The sequence below is a fragment of the Danaus plexippus genome, chromosome 26 (assembly GCF_018135715.1).
Source record: "Danaus plexippus chromosome 26, MEX_DaPlex, whole genome shotgun sequence".
Classification (NCBI taxonomy): Eukaryota; Metazoa; Arthropoda; class Insecta; order Lepidoptera; family Nymphalidae; genus Danaus; species Danaus plexippus.
In genome coordinates this window covers 4,317,991-4,334,037 of record NC_083554.1, presented here as the reverse complement: position 1 = coordinate 4,334,037, position 16,047 = coordinate 4,317,991, and the positions used below count along the sequence as shown (strand labels likewise).

Below are 16,047 nucleotides of genomic sequence, written 5' to 3'. Positions count from 1 at the left end.
CGAATATTTGGAGTAGGCATTTTTTTTTTACAACAGCTAAACACGAATATTTTTAAATAGTTTTCTTATCTCGTTAATAATAATAATAATTTGTAAATTGTTTGTATGTAAAAAAAACACACACAAAAAACAAGTATGTATTACCTTTACTACAGTTTAATAATAAGAAAAAAAATTTAAATTCGAAACCAACGCTAGCTTACTTTATTCGGATCTGTTTGTATTTTTAATATTATGATATAATTATTAATCCTCAAAACTTAACGAATTATCCCCAAAGACCATTAACTGGCTAAACGACGGTAATTACTCCGTAACATTATAACATACATATATATATTTTAATAAAACGTGTGTTTAAAACCCGCTACAAAGGGTGTCGTGTTACATCGATACCTGCGGTGGAGCGTCACAAATAGTAGGGGACTCGGATTACAAACTTACATAACATAATATGGCGTTCGTATTAAAAATATATCAAAACAAAAAAATAAAATTTAAGAATCTGTTTGTAATTTTAAATTGACGGCTTTTCAATAAACTCATATTCAATTATATACGATACCTACATTGAAAATACAATTTAAATTTTTCGTCCGTATGTTTGTTCAAGCTTAACTCCGGAACACCTGCACCGATTCCGTCCGGACTATCACTCGCAGATAGATAATTTCATAAGGAATATAGGCTAATTTTTAACTGACTCCACAAAGGAGGAAGCTTTTAATTCGGCGGTTTGTTACTCTATTCTCTCTTTTAATTACTATCGGCCGAACAAAATCGAATGACACCACATAAGAATAATGCGCGTATCTCAAAGCGTTTCATATGCGGGCGAAGCTGCGGACAGTAAGTAGTACTAACTAAAATGACTCATGTACTTATAATATTATATAAACTAATATTTTTTTACATTAAAGCGATGTTGAGCTAAATATCACAATTTAAATTCAAATCAGAAATATAAACTCATTTAAACAGCAGTTAAAATTTTTATTTGAATTTTAATTGAAACATTATTTTAAAGACAGTCCGATTTAATATGTAATTTTTCGTTATAAGTAAATTAATCTAAATAAATGAGCTACAGTCAATTACTGGGAATTTGTATCCAAATTCCGGAGATTAGCCGGAACAAGATCGTTATAGAAAAAAGTAGACACAAAGCTTAACAAACAAACATATTACAACAATATTTAAGTACTTAATGTTTTCATTAAAATTATCCTACTGATATTGTAAATGAGAATATTTTTGACGATATATGTATGTTTGATGCTCGATCATGCTAAAACGAATAAACTGATTTTGACGAAACTCTACAGTAATGTAGATAAAATATCAGATTAAAAAACAGAGTAAAATTTATGTCGTGATTCCGTATAGTTATTGCTGGACCAAGGCATAGCATTTATATTGTGTATGAAGTCACGTGCCACAGAATACAGATAGGTGCTATTTGGTTACCTTATCCATTCTTTTAACACACTTCATGAATATTCTATCTAGGCCAAACTCCGAAATCCAACGGACAACGTCGACGAGAATAACTAATATATAATAAAGATTAAAAATAGTTAGCCATAATTCCTATATTTATACCAAAAGACAATACAGAGGAATTTAATTTTACGATAAATATTCCGTATAAAAATAATTTATTACGGTTCACGACCATTTATATTTGAGCCACAACTATTTCTATGAAAATGTAATAAAACATCCGTTTTATGTGGTTCTTGGAGCGTATTTAGGAGCGAACTGAATGATGGAGGCGTTAACCATATTTGAATATAAGACATATGACAAAAATATTTTGTTTTTTAATTAAAAACCATATATATTATATCTATTTATAAGAAAAATGTTCTGAAATTTACTGAATCAATGGATCGGAGATTTTGTTTAACAAAAATAATTGTCACTACCTGTTTAAGACAAAAAAATTATTCAATGTTCATTACTACTGTGCAAATATAATATGTTATTAAAGGGATACGTTAACTTTGTAGAGTAATATAGAAATTTCACAGTCGGTTTTATGACAATATTTAGTATGTATATGAAAAAAATGCAAAAAAGATAACATATTTTTCCGTTTTTAAACATTAGCAGACCCAGCAGAATTTTGATAACTGTGAGTTAGAGACGGAAAAATATATACATACAATATATAAATTATTAGGCATTATAATTTAATGTTCTTCCAAAAAAGATAGTATTTTTATACAAAATCAACACATTATAAATTTTAATGATTAGTTCGAAACAAACTATTTCCAGTAGAATACAAACCTATACAAGAGACTATTGTAACTTAAAAGAGCACGAAATATAAAAATACAATTAAAATATCTCTCACACGTATTACACGTACCTATGTCAGATATAAAATTCAACCAGTCTAAGGAAATCTTAATACGGTTTTAATCAACGTATCCTGTTTGGAACATACCCTCATTATTCCAAAAAAAAATTTTTTTGACAGTGTTTATTATACACGGGGCTGCACTCTTTATTTTCTGGGTTTATTTTTTTAATATAAAACTGCCACATCGCTTCCGCCCCGAAAAATTGTTAAGGAACATCAAAAAAATATATCCCTTCCGTTGGGTATAGGACAAAAAATATTTTATGTATACAAATACGTAAAAATAGACGCCACAGTGCAATACTTCCTCCTAGATATGACGTCATGTAATATTTATACTTTAACAGTATTAACGTGTGTCCACGGAAGCTTGTGGGAACTATTCTTCTTAATAATCGATGTATGAAATATTCTCATTAAGTACCTACGTAGGTTTGACTTTTAGGAGTGACGTCATCATTCGGGTTAAAAGATATCTGTGAATCGGTTTTGATGATGTTAACAAACAAGTAGTTACAGATCTATACAAATTGAATTACAGAGTTAGTCATTATTTTCTACAATGCTAAGATGTATTATTAAATTTATTAATTAAATACGACTATGGGTGATAAGTTATAATAATTCATGCACCTTATATACTTTTGCATACATACATACTATTTACGATAAATATTTCATAATTAAAAAAATATATATATTCCGAAATATATGAGAATATTTCTACATCAAACCCATTAATTCACTACGAACAAATGAAAGAACACATAACGGAACATACTTTGTTTGATGCATACGTAATGCTTACCCCGAGTTTTGCGTCGGTGCACTACATACGGCGAGTTTTCATACATTACATTATTATATAAATTATAAGGTATTAAATGTAAAATTAGAGACGGTTCCTATGTAGTCACGATGCAAATTATTTAAGCAAATTGAATAACTTCAATGTATGTCACTAGTAATGAGATAATTCTTAAACAGCATTTCCAATAGTGTCTTTTATTTCGAACGTAAAGTCTATTTCTTTAGAGTGATCTTATTGTTGATATCTCAACGCTTGAAAAAGTCTAGAGTCTAGACTCTAGAACAAAAGGAACACGCTATCAGGTAAATACAGATAAAATATTTTTTTTAAGCTATTTGTGAACCAAACTTTTTTTAAAAATTTTCAGTATTATTATCATGTTTTTTTAATTTGATTATTTTTAAATTAAACAGCCAATCGAATTGAAACGGAAAAATTCCGTTGTTACGATCTCACCACGTTTGTGTAGTAAAAAATAAACATTGAAATAATTATTAAAATGGCGACATTTTCAAATAAATTTTTGATTTTAATTTAGAAAATTTAATCGAAAATTGTTTGTTCGGTATTTTGTAACGTCATGTACAGAGTGTAGTTTTGTGTTATTTAACTTCGATAGTTAAACTTGTGTCGGACCGACGTTGGCTGCTCTGTCAAGCTGCTAAAATTTTATCTATTCTTCAAGGTCTCATCCGAAATCCATAAGCCAAAAAATAAATTCCAACATGAAATAATTCGATTCTCCCGCATATCACAATTATTTCCACACGTACGAAACTACGCTGTGTAAAAATAAAAGTAACGCTCTCAGAAAAGTGGAACTGACAGGTTTATTACAACAGTTATATATAGCTGTCAGATATCAGTCATCCGTTTTAATAGAGTTAGAAGTTATCTTTTCACAGATACACTTCGAGTGACGGTAGGCGATCGTATTTTAGGAACCCAACTACTAACGAACCGTCAATTTTATGTTATGGTTTCCCACATTTAGATATTATTGGATGCGAAAATAATCTAGAAATTATTTATTTTTAAGCGTTCTATACTTCATTTCCATTATATTTACCGCATCTGTTATTTAATTTTAATTCTAGCAAAAAAGTAAGTATTTGAATTAATTTATATGTATAACATCGTGCTTCCTGATATAACATATGTAAATAAATTTATAATATATAACATAAAAATACAATAAAAAAAGATTAATTTCTTTTTTTTTTTTTTAATACAGCGAACGTTAATTTATAAACCATCAAGCATATAGATACAAGCAATAAACCTACACATCACTACTAGGGAATACTTCGAAATGACTGTTTATAAAAGTTTTGCCAATATTTCAATAGAAAATATATATAAGTACTTACTGTACGTACGAATATGAGAGAATTTGCATCAAAACCACTCGAGGGGCTTCATTTTGTTTAATACATTATAAATACTTGTATGGCTTTCACTATAAATGCAACGACACTAATAATGTTGCTTTATATAGTATACAATATACAGCATGTCCCGATTATATATATAAAGATTATCCTATATTATACAGGGTGATATGGGTTTCATTATACATGCTCGTTGTTGATGAATTGTTTTTGTGATGGCAAGATAGCTTAATAACTGCCCTGATATATTGGAGTAGATAAATAATATATTCAGTTATCAATAAAAAAGAATATTAGCTCATAAAAATAGTTCATAATAGTTCATTGACTGTGATTATTATCAATTTTTTTAAGCCTTTATAACTTAAACTTTTCTTTAAAAAAAACCACACCACACATTGTCAATTTAAATATATTCTTTCGTACTTTTTAAGATAAACAATAATCTTATTATTAAACCAATACATACGAAATTGTCGCTGAGGATATTTATAAAAAACGGATATAGATAATACATAATAAAACTAACATCGCAATTTCAACTAAAGTTATATAATTACAGTGTACTTATACCACACATGGCAACACAAACGCCGGAAGGTAGCATACATATATGTATACATTGAGGTATTCAGGATGAATTGAACACATCAAATGTTAGAACAGTAATAACAAAACGGTTCTTATATTATTTACTTTTAAATTGTCGCTATATATATAAACTTTTTGAATAAAACTTGGCATAATAAATAATGTCCAATTCGTTTGACGATAAGTCATAGATAAAAAACACGTAAAGTGACTGTTTCTGGAATTACTATTTAAGATTTAAAAAAATGGTTTATTTATTACAAGATATGAAAATAAGAAAAATATAATAATCTCTCAAGTCATTTAAAGCGATACTAATAGTATTGAAGTCCTCTGATTTTATATTGATAGTGAGTGAATATTGAGTGAATATTCTATGAGTTTTTGAATTCTTTAGTAGAAAATAGAAATAATTAATTAATATTAAGACAAACATAATTAAAGGATTCCATGTTAATTTATTAACTTTAAAACTATTAATTCGTTTAAATACACAGAAAGTAATAATTTATAAGTAAATCAGAACAGACACGGAAAAAAAAATAGATTTTCCCTAACAATTATATCAAATCCCTATTTATTTTTTTTTATATATTATATTATAAAAATAAGTTTCCTAATAAATCTTAATAGAAGCTTCCATCTCGTCTAATATAATTATAAATGTCCTTGGAATCTGAGAGCGAATTGTGTACACGAGTACGTTCACCGTTTGCTCTGATATACACTGGTTTAGTGCGTTAATATTATGTACACATACTTATATATGTATATATTATTATATTATATTGCCTCCATAATGCTAAACAATACCTATATTATACTTAATAGGGATACAAATAAGAAAAGATATATTGTTCAAGCATTTTTTATTTCATGTCATTGTGATGATACCAATTCTACGATACATTACTATTAACCACAATGTCCAATGTCAATATACATGACTATAATTTATATATATAATATACATATATATATATATCTTCCTATCTTTCGACGGAAGTCCGACCATGTTCATTGTCAACTCAGATTCGTGATTTCAATTTACGACATCGTTTATAGTAAACCAATTATAATCAATTGTTACTTGTTCCTTATTGTAATTGTAGTAGTGTTTTATAACTCTGGTTGTAAATACAATGTCTATATTGCGTACCCCTTCTCATACTTTTCATATATATTCATTTTGATATAACACTTATTTACTTCTTTCTCCATCTAATGAAATCAATAGACTTAGTGTATTGTATTAAATTACAGCTTTGAACACTAAAGTGTTTCAATGAAACTAGTATTATTCGGATATACTACGTGTATTTTATTATTTTAAAAACTACATACTCCCGACGTTTCGGTTCGACAAGACCAACAGACAGACATTCACATCTCGTCTGCCCGTGATCACGGTTGCTGCAAAGTAACCGAAACGTCGGGATTATGTAGTTTTTAAATAATAAAATCCGCGTAGTATATCCGAATAATACTAGTTTCATTTAAATGAATAAAACTCGCGAAAATCTTAGATCCCATTAACTAGTGTTGATAAAAAAATGATTTAAATTCTAAAACAAATTTCTGTTACCACCAAACATATTAATTTACAACAACAAAACGCTGTTAAATTAATATTATATAATATGTAACAGAACGTTAAAATGGTATAACATTTAACGACCTTGAACATTTTGCTTATTGGCTGAATCGAATTTCATTGTAGACTGTTCGAGTGGAACAATCAATGTAAAGGTCAATTGAACCGAGTCATTTTGTTTGCTTTTATAATATTTAAACAAAAACATTTGGAGTAACTTAGATTAATTCACCATGCTTTGTACGATATTAATGTCATATAGAACCTCCTTGACGCCTAACTGGTCGAGTGTTACAGAATCAAAAGAATCTTCATATAATATATACATATATATTCAAGAATCTGACTTAATACATATATGAAACCTAAACCTAAGTTGGTAACTTTAAATATTGTTAAGGCTCATATACACGTAAAGCGTATTTCAACTTCAATCGTAGTATAAACAACTGTTAAATTGTTATTGGTGAGCATTTACCTCGTCTGCGGGCTTGGTGGGAGTGATGGCCACTGTCTCGTTGAAGCAGAGACAGGCGCAGTAGTGCCTGTTGGCGTCCACATCCGTCAACACGGAGACGTAGAAACGGGGTTCCGTACGCTCCGTGGACAACGCCCACCCTTGCGGCTGACAGAACTGTCACCGGAAAAACATACTGTCGCTTTAACATTTAAAAATTATATCCAGTGTAATGATAATATTAAGATTATTACAAAAAAAATATATAATTAAAACATTGAATAATACTGGCGTAAGAGAACTCGCACATTAATTAATTCAAAAACTTTTCATGTAATGTCAACGAAAATTTTCAATGAACAATTTGTCAGATTAATTTCGTTAATTCGTTCTTCATTCCACGAACAGTCATAGATCTATATATAGTTATAGTTATAGATAATGATCTACATCTACAATAGTGACGTACCCATTCTATACCGTCGTGGAATGGAGTGTCGTCCCAGTTGACTTCGGGGAACCTTTGTAGAATGACGCCGTTGCTCAATCCCCCTCCTTGAACAATACAGACATTCTTGCTCACTTATACATAACATTATAAAAAAATACACCAACAAACTAAAACGTATATTACTTTCATAAAATCGTGAAAGACGATCAAAACGTGAACGAAACCGAAAATCTTAAATTTAATATCATTATGAAGTCTATTACAGAATGTCATAACTGATAAAGGAAAACAGCTTAACCCTCTTGAGCTTTATAAAATATAATTATAAAAGGTAAATACTATACAGGCACTAATACACTACAACCATCCAAAATTGTTATACTTTGCACGTGTTGTCCCGACAGAGTTTAAAGTTTACTTAAACTATGTGATATATCAAAAGTAGAGTGTGGCGAAAGAATGTATAGAAAAAAATTATAATATTGGTTAAATTTTTATATACTCTGAAAGTTTACTTGTAGGTCAAGGACGGACAAAATTCATTGTCAACATGACCACAATAACATTTTTCTTTTGTATTATTTTTTAATTTATTTTACTCTTATATATCTCTCGTGTATATAATTTAAGTATTTCCTACATATATAAAATTTAGTACTAATAGGACTTATCTAAACTGTAAGAAAATTTAAATACTCATAAATGTCTTAAGCAATGTTTTTATAAAATTACAAGAAACTTGATGGTGAATGGAAATGATTTGTAAATATTATACATACAGAAATTGTGAAAGCGCTTTTATTATTCAATTATATGTATAAAATGTGAAATTTATTATATCATAAGTATAGACCAATAGTAGAGAAAGTTTTTTCAACAACTAAATCAAAAGGAAAGCAAAATCTTAATATTGTATACTTATTTATACAAAGATCTGCAACATACTAACCGGAATAGCTTATAACAGTTATATAAAATCATGAACAGTATTTTAGTTATTTAACTGGGGTACTTTAATATGTATTTTTAAAGTACTTACAATAAAATTTTCTACTTCAAATTAATTTACGCAGTGTTTACATATATTTTAAAACCAAGATTACATTCAAATAAATAAATATTTCCTTAAAATATGCAATATTAATTTTTCATATAAAATTTACTTCTATAGTATTCATATTAATAAAATGTTGCGATTAATAATTTTTCTTAACATTACAAGAATCTAAATCTAAAGATACAGGCTGTTCATTTTAGGAAGAAAGGATTACTGTCAATTGAAAGCTAAAGTGTTGTATGTGTATAAGAAAAATATCACTAAAAGAGTCCGTAAAAGTAAATTTAAAATGTTTTAAAACTATTATTGTTATGTGCTTTTCAAACCAATATACAAAAAAAAATATATATATGAAATATTATAAGCAGTATTTTAAGTACAGCCTTAGAATCTTTTTAGTTTTTTTTTGGTGTTCTGTGTCAATAGAATATCTTATACTTCTATCCAACAGATATTTAATGGAAATATTCATGTTCGAAACATTAATGAATGACTAAATGATGACATCATTTAGTGTTAAAAACTTTAAACTGATTCCAAGTCTATTTTTAGTCTAATTTCCAGGAAATTAATAGAACATGATTATTTGAAAGAAAATAAAATGGATACATTTTGTTATTGCTTCATAGATTATAATATTAGAATGTTGGTTACAAAAAAAAAAACAATATCCTCAGATACCAGACAAGTATTTATTGACATGGTTTAAATCAAAGTAATTTTTGTAGAAGTATACTTTTATTTATGACTAATAATAATTATCAATTAATGTTATCATAAACATATAACAAAACTATTCATTTTAATGTTTTTATAATACTTCAAATTTTTTTTCAAATATAAAGTGTGTGTATGTGTGTGTGATTGGTACATAAATTTAAGTTCAGATATATCCCTATAACCAAAATACTATTGACACCAAAATAGTCTACATATTGGATTACAATGAATAGCTTCTCAATTATAATAAAATATATTAGAAATTAGTTACACTAACAAATATATCATATGTTATATTTTAATCATACATATAAGTTTTAATTTTTAAATATTAAAATTCATATACTTTCTCTTGTTAGCAAAATGTATGGTGTTTTATATTATCTGCCTTCATTCATTAGTACTTTTTCTTATTAATATAATGAAATTATATGTATGTTATGAATAATGATATATTAAAAACTAAATTTAATCAGAATTTTATTTATATTAATTATTAGAATTAATTGGAATGTATTCTTTGTTGTATTAGTCAGCACCAATCATTGTTTTTAAACTGATAACAAGAATTGTAATTTACATAGACATTATGTAAAATTTGATAATAATATTAAATGTTTGTTATCCTTTATTGGTGTTGTAACTTTCTTGTATTATTTATTAGCTATTTACATCTAAATGTAGATGACATTACTATAAGATATTAAACGTAATTAAAATGACTTACTTTCTTTCTCGTGGTCGAAGCCCACTATGACAAAGTAGTCCACTAATCTGGACATCGCAATCCTACCGAAACATCCGATTCACACCACAAAAACACTTTGTAATTGATTGACACAGGATTTTACACATTTTTCGAATATTTCACATTTTTCACTGACACTATTTTGATTGAACACATTCACAACACAAACGCACCATGAACTTCAAGCAACATAAACAATACTTTCATTTATCGCAATCTCAACATTCTACCTATAATTACATGAAGCAATTATTATAGTCTAGATTAAGAGGTTATAGTAGGTAAATTTAGGAATTTTGTGATATATTTATTAAAATTAAGATATCTAAAACTCAAAAATATCTAAATACGACTAATAAATATTCAGGTTAGCAGGTTGTGCAATTTTTTCGGTTAATTAACGCCACAAAACAGTCCGAAACCCTCTCTCGTCATCCGACATTTCTGAAAAACTGCTATCATCGAAAAAATAAATTTCTACCAAATGTGTTACCGTATTCCAAAATGTTACTCCTAAATTCTACTACGTAGGTTATACAAGATTCTTTTTTATATAGGAGCAGGAATGATTTAGTAATAATTTACAGTTTTTAAAATGGTATACATTAATTAATAATTTATCATTACTAAAATTGTAACTTAACAAAGATGTTTTTTTAATATTTGTATTTTAATAAATATCATTAGAGATACGAAATTTTTAGAGGTATAAATATTATTTCGCTCTGGTATCATTAACTATAAACATCAATGTCACTGACTGTAATGTTAATTGTTATCATTGAACGCTTGTTATCAAAATATTGATGTGTTATTATTTACTCGCATCTTGTGAATTGTAGTAAATAAAACTAAAAATGTCAGATTCAACAAACGAAATTGTTCCTGGGTTAGGACAGAAGAAAGTTTTTAAAATAATTGTGCTGGGTGATTCTGGGGTAGGAAAAACATGTCTCACGTACCGTTTTTGTGAAGGACAGTTTTTAGATAAATCAGAGGCTACAATAGGGGTGGACTTCCGAGAAAGAACAATACGCATTCGTAACGAAGATATTAAGGTAGATCATATAGCATGAAATTAGGTTTGACTTGTTTAGAAAGCTTGTTTTATTCATAGATTTCTTTAAATTTTTTACTTTTTTTTGTTATTTTTCTATATGACAGAGGTACAGGAGAGATAATATAACCCCCAAATAAATATTCTGAGTCATTATATAAAGTAAAGTTTATTTAACTATTTCTCAACATATATTTAACAATCTGTGAGTGTTTCACACGGTGTAAAAACAATATTTTTAAAATTCATTAGAAGGAGTTTTATGACTTATTAGTGTAGACATCCTTGGTATAGCATCACTTCAGATTCAGACTCAGTCACAATTTTTGCCCTAAATATATGTTGTATGGAATTTAATTAACAGAAAAACATTGTTCTTTTATTTAGTTACAGCTATGGGACACAGCTGGTCAAGAGAGGTTCCGTAAATCCATGGTGCAGCATTACTACCGTAATGTACATGCGGTGGTGATAGTTTATGATGTCACCAAACCGGAAACATTCCATGTAAGGCTGTACCGACTTATTCAACATAATATCTAACAAAAAGAGCATATTCACATGTAAATAAAACTAAATTTTCTTGATACTATGAGATGAAAGTGTCTCATTTTGTGTGCCCTTATTCACTGTTGGTATGAGGAAACTGATACATAAGGGTTATGTTGGTATAAAATAATAAAAAACTCATAGTATCCAAAAAAACTTTGCCTTATTTAAATCTAAAACATCACTAAATTCTTAAATATTCAATTAATAAACTGGTAACATTGAATATTTTAATTTGTATGTACATTTTAAAATGTCTATTATTATAATTTTAAAAAAATATATCAACATTTAATATAAATTTATTGAAAGATTATGAAAATTTTTTTTTAAGTGTTCAGTGTTGTCTGTGTTGTTGTATATATAAAAATATTTAATATATAAGTGTAGAGTTAGTCGCCGGTATTTATTTTTTCCCAACATCACTACGTACATTACAGTATAATTAAAAAAAAAAACTATTACATAAAAGAGGTTAGATATAAATTGATCCTAGTCAATTCAGACTCATTAGAGGTTTCAACAATTTCCCTCCTAATTTTATTTCCTATTTTTTTTTATACTAATGTAATGAATATGTTTATTGGGATTCTTTAAAGTAGATTTCAGATAGAGTAACATTCATTTTGTTATCAAAAATTCAATCTAATAAATAACAATATGACTTAAAAATCACATAAAATACATTATAAGTAACATTTAAGCCATAACGATAACAGAATGAGATCTGAGACTATCCCGAGTATTCATTGAAATAAAACTAATATTTTTTATTTACTCCGTGTTTCTATCTTCTCCGCCCGTGATCACGCTCAAAGTAACCAAAACGTCGGGAAAATGTAGTTATAATAATAAAAAACGGGTAGTCAATCCGAAAATAATATTTTTAATATGCTGACAACGTTTTTGTAAAATTAAATCTCCAGTCCATTACAAGCTGGATGTCGGAAGTGGAGTCCCACGGTTTGACAAAAGCTCCTCGTGTGCTGGTCGGTAACAAATGTGACTGTGGATCACCTTCTGATAGACTGGCCACAGTGTATGCCCAACGTCTAGCCGATAGATATGGGATGCCGGTATGCAGTTTGTATAAGTTTTATTCATTTCTATCTTTTTTTTTGTATATAATCTTTTACTTAAAAAAAAAATCCATATGTTAATTGTTAATAAATCTTCATTTCAAACTAATATTCCAAGTGCAAGAATCTTCTATGAAAAAACATTTTAACTGATGTAATTGATTCTACCAATAAAACTATTTGCAATGTGTCAATGCTCTGAGATTCTAACCAGGAAAGATCATACAAAATAATTTGGAAATATTCTCTTAAATAAAAAGAAAATTATATTTCACCAGCTCTTCGAAACCTCAGCCTTACTGGACTCGGAGTGTGACAATGTCGAGTCCATCTTCATAACCCTGGCACACAAGCTATACTCTCATCAGCCTTTCAGGGTTGTGAGTGTTGAGGTAACTAACACTATGGCACTTACATATTATTATTTATTAACTATGTATTATTATAAAAAAAACAATGCGTAACTATTTAATTAAATATGTTAATATAAAATGAAAAATAGGCTTATTCATTTATGTATTATTGTAAATTTTCATAAATAATAAGTCCATCTAAATAAAATAAAATAAATATATAATTATTAATATTTCAGGGAGAACTAGGTCCAAGACTGGTAACACTTAATCGACACAAGAGGAATACAACAAGTAATGATAATTGCCTCTGCAGTTAGATGCTGAATAAAATACAAGTTAAATCTAATATTTTATAAAAGCTCAGGGTATACAAGGCAGTGAATTATGTATTGGCATTGAAATAAAAATGGCTAATATAAATACCTGTTCAAATATAAAATTCAGCTTAGACATTATTGTTGTATTGTGAAGTTTTATTAATGACTGTGTGTTAAAAATTCGTGAAAATCTGTTTTTTTTTTTCAACATGACAACATTATACCTGTTCAAGATGCGTTTTTTAAACAGATATGTTTCTAAACTATGCATCTTCATTAACATAGAACCAGTTAGTTAATTTAATTTTCAATATGAAAGGTTTGTTTGGAAACGTTTTCTTGTTATTTATTTATTTTTATTTTTAGCAATAGGAGTATTCAAAAGTTACATGATAAGGGTTTTATTTTTATTTATATTCTGTAACCATGTATGTATATCATAATATGTAGTCAGTTCATACATGCAACATGTCAATTAGGTATTGACAGGATATTAGACTATTTTGAACAGATTATATATGTATATATTAACATTTTATTTTTAATTTTAACTGATTATAGACTAAGTAAAATAATGATGCTATTTATTTTTTCTCATCCGCAGTAGTCTGACGTCACTGTCAATGAATTCGAACAAACAAAACAATAACCGTATTTATTTGAAACAGCTTATTTTTAGTCTATGGTTTAAAAAAAAAAGAAAGTGTGTAGTGAACTTTAGTTGGAATATAATTTTATAAGCAATTCTATTAATAATTTTAATGTAAGATCGTGTTGTTTACATTAATTTCATCTTTTATTTAATGTGTATTTCTTCATTCCCGACTGATCTCTGTGGTAATCATTTTGTCTTATGATATTATACTATTTTCGTTTTATTTTAATGTTATCAATACTTCCAGGCACTGAAAGTAAACTTATGAGACGGCAGCTGATGGATAAAATTTTATTATGTGCCAAATTAATAAAAAAAAAAAATATTCGATAATGTTTTATTTTCTAAAAATAAAGTTTTGAAAATATAACCTTGTTTTTTTTTTTGGTGCCCCTCTAACTACTCTTATCAAAATGAAAACTGTTACAGTATTCAACTTTTGTTGATATCATCTATTGTTGAGTTAAATGAGTGAACGGTAACATACAAATTAACCAATAAAAAGCTGGCCCCAAAATTATTAGAAGCTAATCATAATTGAGGCCAGTAAAGTAAGGAAACATTATGCCATAGTTCCAAGGTATAAAGTCAACCATATTTAAAGCCCATTCATATCCGCCTTTTTTTCTTTATGAGGTTTTATACGATTTCTTGCAGAGACCTCCATCAGATTGTCACTCAATGACAGTGGAACTACATCAGGACAGTGGTTTTTCGACGAAAAAAATATTTTTGTAAATTTTTTAAAGGAGTAATAACGAAACACATAATATGAAATTGAAAATTTCTTTTTTTTTTTGAAGTCGGTCAAAACGTAAAACTTCGTCTAAGTTACTCCTTATGGCATCAAATATCTGCAATTGAAATTCTCGTTAAATCGGCCCAGCCACTATAGATGTGGAAATATGTAGGTCTAAGAGGAATTTCTCAATTCATAAATCGTTTTGACATTCTCTTGATTAGCGAAATAATATTTAGTGTGTTATTGGTCACAATTAATTATTATGACTTGGATAAACGATTTAATTAACGTTAATTATTGTCCTTGTGATAAAGAACCGCTTATAACTTACATGCTTTTGGCCTCGACTCCGTCCGTGTGGACATCATCGTTGTTCTGTGTCATTACGGCCACTGAAGCGGACTGCACTTTACGGCTCTACCGGTGTAGTTTTAGGGTTGGGGTCGTGTTCGGGATTATGATTCGAGATCGGAATAAAAGGTAGCCTATGTCCTTCTCCAGGGTTCCATCTATCTCCATACCAAAATTCATCAAAATCGGTTCAGTGCTTTAGGCATGCAAAGGTAGCAGACAGAGTTACTTTCACATTTATATTATTAGGTAGGTATATGGTCATAGTTATATTTTTTGTAGGACTTATTACTTCTCTAAGTTTGTTTGACATTTTGGTAATAATCCTGTTGGGGTCCTAAAAAATATACTGTATACACATTTTTAAGGATCTCAAGATGAGAGCACTGTACCTTCACGTTATTTTTCAATGAATAACCTCATGTTTTACGATTTGCAATTAGTATGAAACAAATTTTAATAACAAAAAATTATCCTGATAACTTTCAACACTTAGCAGACTTTTTTTATCTTTCTTATGCTTTTAAACTGAACAAAATTAATAAAATTAAAAATAATTTTAAGGAATTCAACAAAAAATATATTAGATTTTCGGAATTGAAATGTAATTTTCAGTCAAAGCAACATAGACTCCGTGGCGCAACGGTAGCGCGTCTGACTCCAGATCAGAAGGTTGCGTGTTCAAATCACGTCGGGGTCAAACTAGTTTTTTTGGGTTTTTAGCAAATATTTTATTTTTTAGTTAATTTC

General features: G+C 28.2%; 2 protein-coding genes and 1 non-coding gene across 5 annotated transcripts in view; 2 read left to right on the top strand and 1 right to left on the bottom strand.

Moving 5' to 3' along the window:
* The window catches only part of LOC116774530 (myotubularin-related protein 5), a 40,192-nt gene extending 29,562 nt beyond the window's left edge, over positions 1-10,630 (bottom strand). Inside the window, exons 1-4 of one of the 3 annotated variants that reach the window (XM_061524803.1) lie at positions 10,542-10,630; positions 10,171-10,421; positions 7,685-7,770; positions 7,237-7,392 (exon numbers count right to left, since the gene is read on the bottom strand). In XM_061524803.1, the coding sequence (XP_061380787.1) occupies positions 7,237-7,392; positions 7,685-7,770; positions 10,171-10,225 (297 nt within the window). In that variant the 5' untranslated portion in view covers positions 10,226-10,421; positions 10,542-10,630. Of the gene's footprint in view, positions 1-7,236; positions 7,393-7,684; positions 7,771-10,170 lie in introns of all 3 variants that reach the window. The other 2 variants (XM_061524804.1, XM_061524802.1) reach the window with 2 other exon arrangements.
* Positions 10,631-10,937: 307 nt separating this feature from the next.
* Positions 10,938-14,574, top strand: LOC116774461 (putative Ras-related protein Rab-33). Its single transcript, XM_032667203.2, has 5 exons — positions 10,938-11,249; positions 11,636-11,755; positions 12,724-12,873; positions 13,155-13,268; positions 13,469-14,574. Exons 1-5 carry the CDS (start codon positions 11,049-11,051, stop codon positions 13,547-13,549), a joined length of 666 nt encoding a protein of 221 aa, XP_032523094.1. The 5' UTR covers positions 10,938-11,048; the 3' UTR covers positions 13,550-14,574.
* Positions 14,575-15,925: 1,351 nt separating this feature from the next.
* Positions 15,926-15,997, top strand: Trnaw-cca (transfer RNA tryptophan (anticodon CCA)). The gene has a single exon. It is a non-coding gene; the product is annotated as a tRNA-Trp (tRNA).
* The last annotated feature ends 50 nt before the right edge of the window (positions 15,998-16,047 follow it).